The sequence below is a fragment of the Poecilia reticulata genome, linkage group LG7 (genome assembly GCF_000633615.1).
Source record: "Poecilia reticulata strain Guanapo linkage group LG7, Guppy_female_1.0+MT, whole genome shotgun sequence".
Classification (NCBI taxonomy): domain Eukaryota; kingdom Metazoa; phylum Chordata; class Actinopteri; order Cyprinodontiformes; family Poeciliidae; genus Poecilia; species Poecilia reticulata.
In genome coordinates this window covers 27,406,983-27,422,280 of record NC_024337.1, presented here as the reverse complement: position 1 = coordinate 27,422,280, position 15,298 = coordinate 27,406,983, and the positions used below count along the sequence as shown (strand labels likewise).

The following is a 15,298-nucleotide window of genomic DNA, read 5'->3' as shown; positions in this document are numbered from 1 at the left end:
TTCTGTTGGTTTTACTATCTTTTAGCTTGTCTACTCTTCTCTGCTTCTACTTCTACTGGTTAAACTATATTTTCAGCTGGTCTACTTTTCTTTTTGCCTTCTACTTCTACTGGTTTTACTGTCTTTTAAGGTCTTCTGCAATCTTTAATCAATTTCAGTAAATCATATATCAAACTGTTCTGCCTCTACTGCTCCTTTATGCCTTTTTTGTTTTGCTATTTCACTTCTTCAAATATTTCTGCCTTTGTAATAATTTCTGCTTCTCCTATTTTATTCTTTTTCCTATGTTACTATGTTTCACTGTTCCAACTGTTTCAACTATTTCTGGTATTGTACTAATTTATCCTACTAAATTTCTGCTTTTTGATTTGTTTCACTGTTCAACTGATTCAACTATTTCTAATTCTAATGCTTTCTTCTACTTTTTAAGCTTTTCCCTACTTTTTCTGGCATTTTTGCAGCAGTCATTCTGCAAATATGCATTCTCACGGCTGTTTCGCTAGGTAGGAACAGCTATTTTTCTAGTTACCATTGCATGTTTCTTGTGAACAGCGGTGTGTACAGGCGGATCAGTTGCTCGGCTGTCTGGCTCTGGTCTGCTGGTCGTTCCCATATACTCGCTCTTTCAGACTGAATACAGAAGTGATTGCATGGAAATAACACAGGGACGGCTCCTTTATTTACCACCCGTCTCCCCCCGTAGTTTTAGGCTGAAGAAGCTGATCCGGAGTGAAGTGAAGGCTACAAAGTTTGCTGTGCGGCGTTAGCTTTAACAGGTAGCGACGAATATTTTCAAGCCACCGTCTTCTTAATTCAGGGTCCATGAAAACTTAAAAGCCCATTATATTAGGAAGACAACAATGTTCGTAATATTGCTGTATGTGCGTCTGAAATACGACTTTATCTTTTCTAGCTGCTATGGTAACTCAAAGTGGAAACAAGAAAGCCGTATTTCGCTCATGCAGATGTGAAGTCAGCACCGTAAGTCCAAAGAGCCCATTGAGAAAGAGAATAAAAATGAATGGACACATAAATCTATTTTATGTGTAAATAGCTGTTTCCTCATTTATTTAAAGAACTGAGGCAACATGTTTCTATATTGAGAAAATTCAGAAATGATACAAATATCTAAAACTTCTAAAACGTATCACAGGAGTCTGCAGTCTTAATGAGTCATTTTTGCTCTCAGTAAAATAAAACACGTTTAGAGCCACAAATATCACATGACCTTTATAACTGTTTATCATTTTTTGATAATTAGATGCTATAGAATTATAACCACTTTTTTGGAAGAGAAAAACCTCCAAAACTTTTGCAAAAATAAAATTGATACATTTTCATCCCATACAAGAAAACATGTCAATTTTTATCCCATCGTTTATACATACGATCTGTGAAATTGTATGTATAAAAAGTATATAGTTTCCAACTTCAAGTAGAAAAAGTAAATCCAGAAAAAATGTACTGGTGTTTTTACTGACATTATGTTGTGAAAATGCAATTATTCGATGAAAAACTGAAAAAATCCTTAAAACCTGTATTTGCTGTTAAATCTAAATTAGCTGGTTCTTAGCCAAAGCTATTGAAAGCCATTGTGGAAGGTTGGAGAACCCTGACATAAACCATGTACAAATAAAAATAATATAGAATATTTGTAATAATAAATAATGCTATTGGATTTTAAACAATATTTGCCTCGAAATAAGTTGATTATTATTACCTGTTTCATTATATGGTAGTAGTGCACCTTCTTTACTTGATCTCAGTTCATTCATTTACCAACATCCTGCTCCTCTACCTGCCCAGTCGTCTCATCTGTCCCCTCCCCAGTGACCCTCACCCTTCCCCTGTCCCTTGACTTTCCTCCCCTGCGTTTTCCTTGCCCGGTTTTTTTGCCTATGGATGATACAGGATACCCATGCTCCAATTTCACCCTCTCATCATGACATCCATTAAAGTGGCGCTCAGTCCTGGGCCCCTGTTGGCCTGACAGCACATTAGCCCTCGGCCCATTGAACGCCAACAAGGACCAGCTCTGAATTATTGATACCAACACAACTAATGAAGAAACCCTATCTCAGCTCTTTTTACGTCTCTCTTTCTCACACACAGACACCCCCCTCCCCACACACACACACACACAGTTTGAATGCCCAGAGAAACAGTTTTATTGATGTTAACTATCATTCCACCTGCTTGTATCCCATTTTGGGAAACACATATTCTCAGTGGTCAGTCCTGTTCCTGCAGGACTGACCACTGCAGGAATTCATCCAAGACCTGAATTCCTGTTCTTTTCAACAAATTGTTTGCTCGGTTCCCCGAAATGCTGGTGAGGGACTCTGTTGATATTTCTCTCTTTGATTCCAGGTGATATTTCCATATATATCCGCAGGTGCTTTATTTCTAGGAGCTTTTTATCATAGGATTTTATACAGTCTCTGATAAATGTGAGTGGGTGTTTGTGGCATTAAAGTCTGCCTCTGTTTACCTACAAAGTCATACAGCGTCTTTCAAAACAATTTAAACCCCTTGAACTCTTTTACATTTTGTCACATTGCAGCCAAACATTGAATTTCATGTGAAGAACTAACACAAATTTGTGCATAATTGTTAAGTGCAAGGAAAATGATGCATGGTTTTTAAAATGTTTTCTCAGTAAGAAGCATTTCAATCATTGACATTCACATTTTGTTGCAATGATTAGGGTTGTTGAGCTGATGTAAGGTGAACATCTGCCCCAGTCTCATGTCTTCTTGAGCTTCTATCACAGTAATGACCGTAGTTAGGAGATTGTGTCATAATGTTTTAGATTTGTTCCTGGTTTAACACTCCTGAATCAAATGACGGAATATTTCCAAGCCTTTGTAGATCTTGAGTCCGCTGTGTTGGAGCAGGGACCAAAATGAGAACTGCAAGTCACTGATGCTTCAGGAGCTGCCCAGCATTTAGTTTGACCAGTCTTCTGGTCAAATAACTCAGAGCAGTCTTCCTGTCCATGCTGAAGAATATCATCCACCTGTATGATTCTGTAAGATCACGTTTCACCCAAATATTCAGTCTGATATGAAGTGTTGTCTTTTCATAAAAACACAGTGTTTTGCAAGAGAAGGTCCACCAAAATTAGTTTAATTCTGCCTGACTAGAGCGTCTTCTTCCATATGCTTACAAGATGTCTTGTGGCTTCTTTACAGGAACAACTTTGGAAGATTAGAGTCAGTTTCGGTGCCCATGTCTACACAAGTTTCTAATACACTTCCTTCTATTCATCACATCATCTATTCCTGCCATCAAAGGTAATGCAGGACCTGGTGCCTATCAGTGGTCATTGGGCAAGAGCTGGAGTTCATCATAGGGCAACATAGGCATAGATACACACACACAACTAGCAATAATGTTTCTTGACTATTGGAAAAGCATAACATATCCATGTAGAAATACCCCAGGTCTCAATTCGAACCTAGGGCCTTCTGGCTTAAGGGGAAATGTGCTACCAACTGCTCCACCTTGCTAATACTGGATAATAAGAGTTTCTCAAAAACAATTTGTCCTTTATCAAAAATTCCTAACAAATATGGCACTATTTCCAGAAATCTCTTCACTCATCCAAAAAAAATGACTAAGGTAGATGATCTTTTAATATCATTCACCTTTTAAGGTGAATTAGGTTTGCTAATTCACTGTAGCAAACCTCTGAGACACACACAGAACAGCAGGATTGATACTGAAATTAAACTACACAGGTGGACTTTTTCCTTTTTTACTTTTTGGGTGCGATGGTGGCGGCCGCTGTAGGAGTTTGCCCTACAAGGGGACGATTCAATTCTTGCTCCACCCACTTCTGTTGTGTCCCTGGGAAAGACACTTGACCCACCTTGCGTACTGGTGTTGATCAGAAGGGCCGATGGCAGAAGCCGTGGCAGGCTGGGCAGCTGTGGCTACAATCCAGTAGATTGCCACTTATCATCAGTGCATGAAGGGAAATGCCTTGTTTTATTGTAAAGCGTCTTTGAGAACCCTTTGAGGATTGATAAGGACTGTATAAGTCTGAAATAATTTCATTATTTAATTTCCCTTTGGGACAAATGAAGTATTTTTGAATTTGAACTTAATTAGAATTTTCTAATTTGGTGATAAAGTGACTTCTAAAGGGAATTCACTGCACTATATTTATTTCTGGGGTATCAAAGTAAAATACACTGAATGGCATAATTTCGTAAATTCTATTTGACAAAGGTTTAAACATCACACATCATACATTTCTTCCACTCTGCTATCTTGTACAATTAAAACAAAACACATTAAAGTTCAAGGGGTACGAACAGATTTCCAAGGTACCATGGAGGTATGCAGCGGAGCTCCTTCACAGAGAGGTGTCAGCCCATCTCCTTAGTATTCACTCCAACATCCTTTGACTCACAGCCTCAGCCTGAGAGCGTGAGAATGGAAGTGAGAGAGTACAGTTAGAAAATAAAAAAAAGCAAAACGAGAAAGCAGGACGAGGGGAGACTCCATGAACATCAGACAGCTTTCTGCTGTCGCCCCAGGCTCACGTGGTTGTATCTGTTGTGTTTGCAAGCAGGCCTGCCCAAGGGGATTAGTTTTTTTGACAGTTTTGTTAAGCCTTCTCTAACGCACCGAGCTACTCGGTAACGTCGGGGCTGTGATTTTAGAAAACGTCTCTCCCAAGCTGTCCTATGATTTCTCCTTCATAAAGGGGAAACTGGAAGGAGAGAGCAGACCGGGAACATGACAGCGGACATTTTTCTGAGTGGCTTCTTAGTGTGGTGGAATTGGACCATAAAACAACTGTCTGCGAATCTCCTCTTCAATTAGTGACTGCCTTGCTGAGGTCCTGTTTAATTCTCTCCTGGGTCTGACAGCTTTCCTCTCTCTTTGTCTGCGTTTCCTTCTGGTCGTCTCTTCTTGTCTCTCCACGTCTCTTCATCCCTCTGTCAGTTTGTGTTTAGTTTAATCTCTCCCCCTCCTTTTTCTGCTTCCTCCGCTCTGTCGCTTCCCATTTCATCTCTTCTTCTTTTTTGCCTGGCACCCCCCCCCCCACCCACCCACCACTCCTCTCTTCCCCCACCGCTCTCCCAGTCTGAATTCCAATCCCTCTGACAAAAGCTCAGACGATAAAACGTCTAATTTTGCTTGAAAGGGTCAGGAGATGGAAGGAGAGAAGGACAAATAAAAGGTTAATCCTTTAACAAGTCCACATAGGTGTGGAGTCAAAGGACAGAGAAAGAGGGGAGGGCAGGAGAGGGAAGAGGTGGAGAACAACAAGTGCTGTAAACAGATGTGGGAGACTGGGCTCTTATAGGGGGGTGAATGTGAAAAATGAGAGGGAGATGGCATTTTCAGTCAAGCTCCGTCTCTCCTTCATGACTTCCACTCTGCATGATGACAAGTGTGTGCCGTCGCTCCCATTGGCCAAGTCTGCCACCAATCAGAGCAGAGGCATGTAAGGTGCCTTTAGGTTATACCCAGCCCCAAAAACAAGAAGCAGAGAGAAAGTGAGACTGGGAAAAGAGAGTGTGTGTGTGTTTTTTTGTGCGAGACCAAAGCAGGTGCTGACTTTACATAGCAAGGAGGACGTTCCCCAGTTTTTCTTTGTTTTTTTTCTTCTTTTGAAGCCTCCTGTGAAATGGTACAGATGAAAGGAAAGTGCTTGTCAGCTGTTTGCTGGAGACCACTGCATTTCCTCTTGGCTGCTGTGGAGTAGAAGATCAGGGCTCTGTAGCCCTCCCCCTTGTGATTGGCTGTCACACTTTAGGCTCAACCCTCCTACCCCCCTCGCTCTCCTCTCTCTTTCTCCCCTTCACCGTCCTCTGCTCCTCACACTGTCCTCAGGCATACCTGAGCCACCGCTGAAGAAACACTGGACCCCCCCCCTCCTTCTCATTCGCGCACTAACATATCCACACACTCGCAAGAGCACACACACTCTCTGTTCCACACACACAGTCTTTCACCTGGAGAGGGCAGGCGCAAGGGACGACATGTGCAGCAGCAGCAGTAGCAGCAGCAGTCTGTCTCCACATCCAGCACTGCCTCTCTGAGTTGCCTCTTTCCGGAGAGTGGAAGGGGGGGGGGACGACTCTGAATTGTTTTTTTTTTTTTTTTTTTTTTTTTTTTTTTTTTTTTTGGAGCTTTTTTGTTGTTGTCTCTCGGCGAAAGCAGGAGAGACTCGGGCAAGTGGGGGGAAACACCTGCCAACCCCAGGGGATACCAAAGGCAACACAAACCCACACAGCATGATTCTGGGTGAGTTGTCTCTGTCTTTTTTTTTTCGGTGCATGGGATTTTTGGTGAGGTCAGCCACTAATCCCTACTTAAACTTGGCCACCAGCAGCTGCTGATTAATGCCATGTTCTGCTCCGTCTGCTGCACTTGGATAAACCCTTTAAAGTCATGGTCAGCGTGCGTAATTACGACAGTAGTGTGCCATTACTGAGGCAGGTGTGAGTGATGACAGTGAAGGTCAAAGTGTTTCGGAGCTGTTTGGTCACATGACCAGACTCAACCATTCCTATGCGTGTGGTGCCAGAGGAAGAAAGCTGACAGGGATGCTTTCATCCAAACTTACTGATAAGAGATGGAAATTTATACAAATAGAAAGGACCACGTGGGGGAATTTCGTCTCTTGAGATAATACAGCTTCTTGAAAAAAAACTAACGCGACCATTTACAGGGAATGAGCCAGTCTCCAGCATGCAGGACATGTTAGTTTGCAGTTAATCTTGCACTGTTGCTTTGCTTTGAGTCAGCCTGCTAGCAGTTTCTTCTTTAGTATGCTGATCTCATACTGGCCATGCTTGAAGGAGGGACTTCTGTGTGCATTCACATGGAGGATGAGTCCAGCTACTGTTTAAATAGGATAGATATAGGTGTTCTACAGTATTCTCATTTGTGTATGGCCGTTTCTATGAGACTGTGTGTGTGTTGGGGGGGGGCATTCTGAAGGGGGGACTCAGCATTGCGAACGTGTGTGTGTATGTGTGTTTGTCTGTGTTGCTATGTGCTCTGAAGGAGAGGCCACTTTGTTTTAACGCATGCCTGGGCTGATTCAGGCACCGCTCCGCTTCTCTGCCCACCCGGCAGGCATGTTTTTCATGCAGACATCTTTAATGATTATAGGGAGTCGTGCAGACTCTCGGCTGTGAGGGCTGGCAGAGGTATGCATATTGAAGAGCGTGCATGTAGAGTGCATGTAGAGTTAGCGAAAGCTATGAAGTGTATATATAAAAAAAAGTTGGGTTTTACCAAATTGTGCCCTGATTTTTTTCTTGTTTTGCAGCTGGTCAAAAGTGAATATTTTGACTTAGCAATTAGACGAGTACTGTCTTGTTTGGGTTGCAGGTGGTAGCAACTGCAGTAAATGATATTCGACCTGGATGTGTTAACAGCAGCACAGCTACGCCACTTTAATGGTTTTAGCTTAAGGTAGTTATTATGCTGTCAGTTTTAACTGTTAAGGAGTCTAGGCAAAAGTCATAAAATGTGGAATTTATCTTTGCAATGAGGGCCTATGCAGAAACGCACTCAGGCTATGTTGCTTTCACTGCAGATTTTTTACAGCATATTGACCTCATTTAAATTATAATCCTGTAACTTACTGCAAAACACTTTACCTTCATGTCTAATAGCATACCAATGCTTCTGCTGATTAAAGGGGTAGATATGAACTTTTGAAGTGAGGTTCTGGTACCGTAAACCAAAGTAAATGCAAAATGCACGTTTCAAATTATTGTCACTTATTAAGAAAAAAACTTTTTCAAAGTCCAAATGTGAAAAAATAATTTATGATCAAGAAAATAATTTGAACAAACCTGCCTGAAGATATGAAACTGGCAAAAAAGTTTTCATAAAGCAACACATAATTCCCCCAACCTAAAAAATATGAAGAACAGATAAAAAAAAAACAATGTCATCCAAGAAAAACCATTTGCAAGTCTTTGGATTCCAGAGCAACATAAAGACAATCCTTACCCACCTGGCCTACCAAAATTACTCCAGGTGCAAATCGATCATCTAGGACAACATCTGAAGCATTGACCATCTCACTGGATTTGATCAAAGTCACCTTTCAAGATTTAACAGTAAGAAGAAGTAAAACACCAAAATCATAATTAGCCAAGAACTCAAACACCCATCTCAAATTTTATAAATTGTATAAATTTGAGATGGATGGATGTTTCCCAAAACATGTGGAAAAAATGTGTATTGAGACAGAACTGGATCTTTTTGGAAGGTGTGGATCATGGTGCATGTGGTGTAAAATTAACACACATTTCAGAAAAGGTCATCACACCTTTTTTTCATCAGAAATGATCAGAAATGCTTTGTATATTTGGGATAATTTGCTATAGGCTGATTAGTGAAAAACAAACTCTGGTCTCTACAATTACATCCTGTAGGAGAATATCCAGCTTACCTTAAATTTGAACATCTGAATTGTTCAAGAAACTTTTCGTAGAGGTCTAGTCAAAGCCTGGACCTAAATGTAAACAAGATCCTATGGCATGATGTTCTGGGAAGTTTTTCTTTCCTGACTAAATAAAATCATCATTTGAAAAATCTGTCCTGTTTTTCCTGTTGCAGTTGTTTGTTTGATATTAACATGTTTTTTTTTATAACAGTTAACAAATGCAGAAGAAATCTGCAAAGGGGAAACCTGCTTTTTCACAACGGTGTGTTGAGTTATTCAGCATTTTTGGTTCTTCTCTGCCAAGAAAGGATAATGTCATTGCAATGACCTTTACCTTTCTGTTGCAAGTTGATTTCCAGTTCCAGTCAGCAAATTTCCTGATTGGGCTCATTGATATGAACCTTGTAAGGTATAATACATTTTTCAAGATAAATGGCATGTACGCCTTGTAAAGAAAGAAAGATAATATTGAGACATTTGTGTGTGAGCCCTGGACGGCGTGGATACGCCTATATAAACTGCATGCTTCACCAACTATGGCCATCAACCTTTTTTGTCCTCCGTTTTTCTGACCTTGAGCAAAAAACGTCACCATCAAGGTTCTACCCTTATACTGTGACTGTGGTTGACGAGCACTGCAGCAGTTCTTGGGACCTGGCAGAGGCTTGTAGCAGCTCTGATGATGACGACAGTGCAGATGCAGATAACATCAGCGGCTATCTGGTGAGCTTAGCCAAATGGTTGACATTCACTCTGCAGCAAGTTCGGCAGCTTCCGTTGTTGAGTTTTCTGTGTATTAAAAGGTTTGGAGAACTGAGATGAGCTGACATGCTCTCTTAGAAAACAGAAAAGATAATATGCCATATGGGAGGTTATGGTATAACACTTGCTTTTGGTTAAAACATCTCTATCTCTGATATGTCATTCCACTTGCACCAGATGTGCCATCATAAAGCTGTCTAACAACATTCTCCCTCACTAATTCAATTTAAAGCCTCTTCACATTGTGGTTCTTTTTTTCTTGTTTTGTGGATGGAGGACTGGGGGGACACCTCCACCATGTCGAGATCAGTTCATGTTTGAATGTTTTTCCCTGTCTCATCTGTCTTGTCTGTTTGAATCAGACTCTGAGTTCAGGGCTTTCCAGTCTATCTGTCTCTTTGTCTTTGTGTTTGTGTGCCCACGCAGGCCTAATCTGTCTTCATGAAGTCTGCCTCTGTGCTGACCTGCATGCATAGCTGTTGCTTCTGCAATTTACCTATTTTTCTCTGACACAGAGGTCAAATTGAAAAAAGTGTCTCTTGGAAAGTCTGCAGTCTTTTTTTTTGTTCCCCCCTCCCCCATTTTTGTCGTAACATGCTCACTTTTTTGGGCTAAAAGGACAAAGTAGTTATAGTCAGACATTCGGTATGCATAAAGTGTGGTATACATTTAAAATTAAACAAAAAATGCAAACATGATGAAGACCCGCTGAAGCTAGCACTAGGCCAAGGTAGGAATTTGTTCTGTTGCCAGTTTTAACTCCCGCTCTGTCTGTCTCTGCTGAAGCGAAACATATGTACAGAACATTTACTTTCAAGAGGTTTATTGAAGGTGGAAATAAAGGTGGCAGAGCATATTAGTCACTTTGTCTTTCAATTTAGCAAGACAAAAAAAAAAATCTAAAGTTAACATGTCAAATGTTCATATCTGTGGTAGATATAGATTTAAAGTTGTTTTCACAAGCTTTATACGTGTGTCCACTGGTATTTTTATGTTTTATCTTTAGTAATACCTGTGTTAGAGGTTGGAAAGCTTTCTTCCCATCACATTAATATTTAGCTTCATCTATAGAATTTCTGTCAGATTCAAGTCGGCTCTGGCTGAGTCTCTTCAAAAGATTTGTATTACTTCTAGTCAGAAAAAAAAAATGGTTAAGAAAATAAATGAAAAAATTTGTTGTACTTTGCTTAGGAGCCGTGGTACAGGCAGCATTTTCATGGTTGCCGCTTTTACTAATGGGTCACAGTCACAGATGAGACAGTGTAATTAATGTGTTACATTTTTATTTACTGATGTGAGCTAGATTTTTTAAATCATGGTTAAAAATGTAAACATTCACAGAATATCATTACTTACATTTTTACTCCTGTTTGATGCTGAAGTAAACTTATTATTGAAGATTTACTCGGACAAAATCATGTTTGTATTTCCTTCCTAAATGAGCAGATTCATTGTTTTCAAAGGTGAAAATAGGTTCCAAAGCAACAAACCTCTGGATGAATAAATTATAAATAACTTAATTAAGATTTTTGATAGCCAAAAAGAAAATCAGTCTCATTACTGTATGTATTTAAAATAAACTTTTTTTGGTTTTTCTTCTCCTCGTTAGCATGTCTACTATAGAATATTATTGTCCCCGCTGAGGCACACAGCCAATGTGGTTGCAAAACCCTCGACTGCTGGCAAACGTCCATAGAAAGTTGGGGTACAATTTACAGAAAGTACCTCACGCTTTGCATTAGGAAGGATGACTAGGGAGTATAAATTAGGCTTCAATTTGCACAATAGTGCATTCATCAACCAGGAAAATAATGAATTTTTGAGTTACGGCCTGCTTAATCATTGGTCTGGACTGATTTGAGTTAAAAATCAGCCAATTTCTGCAACTGCAGTCTCCATGGATCCATTACTTTATTGCTTCAAATAGTTGTTTTTAAATTGGGCAGTATTATGTATTTTCCAGGCACCTACTGCCATTTTATAGCATAATAGCATGTTACCTTAAGTCATTATGAAAATCCAGTATACAAATATGACTTAATAGAAATTTGCATTTTTGAATCATGACATTGCTCTTAATCCTTTGACAACATTTTTGCCAACAGTTCACTGAGAAATAGCATGAATAATGAGCTCAGCAGATGTGCAGTTCCACCAGGTGTTTGCAAATTGCTGCTAGCTAGTCTGAAGGAGCTGAGTGGGGGAGTCACGAGGGAACGCTGCTTTGCGAGGCGGAAGCTCAGAAGCTTGGAAACTGCAACCAGAAGGCAGCTCTCGGTCCGCTGAGGCATTTTGCACAGTTGAACGGCTGCCATAAAGAATTTCTCGAAGACGCATAAAATAATCAAGGCAACACTCCAGGTATGTTTTTGATAAGGGAGTAGCATTATAAGATGATATAAAGCTTCAAAAGGTTGATTTTGCATAATACCGTCCCCTTAAAATAAATTACATTTACTAGTTGTGACCTAACATGATAGTTTCACATGTTAAACAATGGAGGGACAACTCCACTAAGCCTTAGGGAGAACAATAATATGTGTTTGTGTTCTGGACGAAGTAGCAGCTCCCGTTGCTCCCCCTGTTTCTGTGTGGCTGGCTCTCACACTCCTTGCTCACAGAGATTTTTTTTTCCTCGGTCAAAAAGCCATTATAACAGGTCTTTTTCCCTCCTCCCATCCTGCCTTTGCTCCTAGCTATTCCTCCATTTGTTTATGCTGGAGTGACTATGTGTCAGCAGGCTGTCAATACTGTCTGTAAGGGACTTTAATGAATAGGCCTGTTATTGGACTGGTGGGAAGGTAACCCATTGTGTCTGTTGGAGCATCTGTGCGTGTGTGTGGCCCCTTGGTGTGTGTAACACTGCAGAGAAGAGGAAGGTGGAGGCTCCTCCGGCTCCAACAGCTCCATCACCCTTTCTGCAGTGTCCTCTGTCAAAGGCCATTTACTAAAGGCAAAGCCAAGGGGACACTGGAGAACTTGATTTCTTAAAATGCCTAACATTAAATGTGCAGGGTGCTTTTGGCGCCTGCAAAAACTTGAATAAAACATGCCATGTACGCAGCAACCTCCAGTGCTGCAGTATTGCATTCACAAGTTATGCATGTTGGGAATCCTTTGGGGCTACAACATCTGGGCAAGAAAGTCTGTAAAGGATTCAGTATGGTTTAATGGTGAGAAGCTAAGTACATGTTGGTTGAAACAGCAGTTCGCTGGTGTTTTAAAGAGTCATTTTTATTGTAAATAAATGCCATTTATTTACCCCTACAGCTTTGTGGGGAAAAGAGCACTGCTCCGTTTGAGTGAAACAAACCAAAGTCAATAACGGCAACAAAAAAACCTGGTGAACATAATCTTTTACCTCAGGAAAATAAAAATGAGTTAATTTCCAGACTGTTTAATTAACTGTACTGTGAGGCTAAGCAGTGTCATTAGGCAAAAGTCTGTCCTCCAAATGTCTGTAGTTAAAATAATAGCAGTCATATCAGATAACATACCCTGCAGCTTATGATGAGCTTTGTTTGCCAGCTCTGTATGGTGTCGAGGAGGATGCACTGCGGCTTCAAATAAAACCAATGTTTTCAACCACATCAGTGGATCAGGCACTTGTTCTATAATCTTCATAACCTTGTATCTTTGCCTTGTAAATGTTTATCCCCCATGAAGAGTTTACTCTTAAGTGTGTTGCTTAACTTTGCTGAATTCTTTCAGCACGGCCTGGAAAAATACCAGAACCTCTGCGTCTACCTTTAGAGGCTTCTTTGCAACACTAGCTAGCACGTTCTGTCACAATACTTTATGACTTACTGCTCTTATGTTGCAGCTGATTTGAAAACATAGCCTGGTGAAAACAACGATTGAATGTTCAGTGCAGTCTGCTAAGCCGCTTCTGTTTTTTTTTTTTAAATGCTTCTTTGGCATTCCTGTAATAATTCTAGGATCAGACTGAGGTATTCCTAATGGATAACAAAAGAAATTAAACATAAGTAGATAGGAGTAATTAGATAGGATATTAGATAACTGGACAAAAGTCAAACTGAGTGATGAATCATTAATTTGCTTGGCAAGAAAACAAAGCTGAACTCTTTATAATGAAATAAAATGATGAAAGAAAAAAAAAACTGAGTATGATAGTCAGTTTTCATATATCCTATTCTAACCTATGTATATCTATTATTACTGTGGGTTCCGTCTCTAATAATTGGGTCATAATTGAGTGAATCTAATGGATTTTTTTTTCTTCGCTTGATAGGAAACCGTGTTTGCCTTTAGTTTCAAGACATTTTAACACACTTTCCTGAAGTCTGAAGCTGGACTCATTTTCAGCCTGGGAGTTTAAAGTGTTTGACCTTTATACTTTAGTTAAAAAAATATTATTAAATTAACGCAGGGTTCTGTAAAGCTTTGTAATTGAGTCTAAAACATTTTCAGTTGTATATTTATTTCAACATGAATGCACACCTTAACTAGTATTCTTAATAGCACATCCTTTTCTACAACATTGGAATCTACATATTGCTCAAATAAGTGTTTGGAGATATTCGAACCATAAAAATTATATAAAAGCGTAAATACAAATATATAAAAAAAACATATAAAGAGTGTTACAATTTCTTTTAACGCTCTAATCTCTTTTTTCTTAGTCACAATATGGCTCCATCACAACTGAATTCACAAATTAAAACCTTAGATAAAGGGCAAATCTTAAACACTAGTCTACATCAAAATGTCCTTTTCTGCAATATCAAATATCAAGCAAATTAGTGTTCATAAATATTTTAAGAATGAACAAAAGCTGGTCTCTGCAAGTTTGTTATTCCCAGTATGACATAACTTTCAAATTACCCTATTATCTTTTCCCCCCCTCTGCATAAGAGCAGTTTTTCATAAACATGGCCGACCCTGAAACAATAACTTATGCCTGAGCCATCCATTGGTCTCCGCAACTTTGCTTATTACAGTATCATTGTCAGAATACACGAGAATGTCTTCTTCGCCTCATGTCACTAAATCACATATTAAAATTCTGGTTACTTTAATGAACTGAATCATCAGGCCACCTTTCACAAAAAGCAGTTTTATACCAAATCTTTACTATATTACTTAGAATAATGTTCACTCAGTGAGTAATGACAACTGTCCACTCGGAACTTGAGGGCTCATGGCTGCTTGGTGCTGCATCTTTCTTCTGACTGAGGCAGTTATGAGGCGTCGCATTTTAAAAATATGCTACATGGCCCAATGCCACACAATTCATTGACTTGATTGCAAAATCAATCTTGTCTCTTGTCTCATTTCTTTTTCACTGTCCTTATTTGACGTTACGAAGTGCGTGCTCGCTTTTTTTGAAAAAGTTGCCCATTTTTACACGTTTAGCATCTTCTCTCTCTGGAGCTTTTCTCTTTTTATTTTTTGCATTCTTTGTGGCACCCTTCTACTTTTACTGTCCTGCTTTCCATCTTTTGAACACTTCTGCCAGAAAAAAGAGTGCACTGGCGTTTTATGTCAGGGTGTGTCTCCACAAACAAAACAAGATAAAAAGGAGAGCTGCGAAGCATCCCAGGGACAGTAGCAGCAGGAGCGTGTGATCAACCCCGTGCCATTGCTGCACACCTGCCTGAATAATAAAAAAACGAAAAAAAAAACAGCAACAAACCAGCTCTTGCAGCCCAAATGTCAGACGTCAATGTCAGCTCATAGGGAATTCTTCCAGTCGTACCGGCGAGACAGTTTTTCTCATATTCTTAATTGCAAACGAAACATACCCTTGTTTGCAAAAACCCTCTGAATAAAAATTGTCAGAGAGGAATTATTTAAAAGTTTGCTGTCCAGGAGATAACAAATGTGGTTGGTTGGTTTAGTTTGATTAATTTATTTATGCATCATCATATGCTTATTTTTTGATTTTGCTTTGGTTTTTTGTTCAAGTAATCAAGCAGTTCAAGTTAGATATTTACATATACTGTAAAATATAGGGTCATATTATAATATATTTTTTACTTTCTAATTGAGAAGTTAGAAAAATTCGGTAATTCTAGCAGGAAAGATTTAGTCTAATTTGATATGTTTAATATATATTTTAGTCTAATTTGATATGTTTAATTA

General features: G+C 39.5%; 1 protein-coding gene across 2 annotated transcripts in view; it reads left to right on the top strand.

Moving 5' to 3' along the window:
• znf385a (zinc finger protein 385A) overlaps positions 1-15,298 on the top strand; it is an 84,331-nt gene that overhangs the window by 5,665 nt on the left and 63,368 nt on the right. Inside the window, exon 1 of one of the 2 annotated variants that reach the window (XM_008413643.2) lies at positions 5,498-6,267. The exons of the other annotated variant lie outside the window; for it this stretch is intronic. Within the exon in view, the coding sequence (XP_008411865.1) occupies positions 6,258-6,267 (10 nt within the window). The 5' untranslated portion in view covers positions 5,498-6,257. Of the gene's footprint in view, positions 1-5,497; positions 6,268-15,298 lie in introns of those variants that run through there. 2 annotated transcript variants of the gene reach the window in all.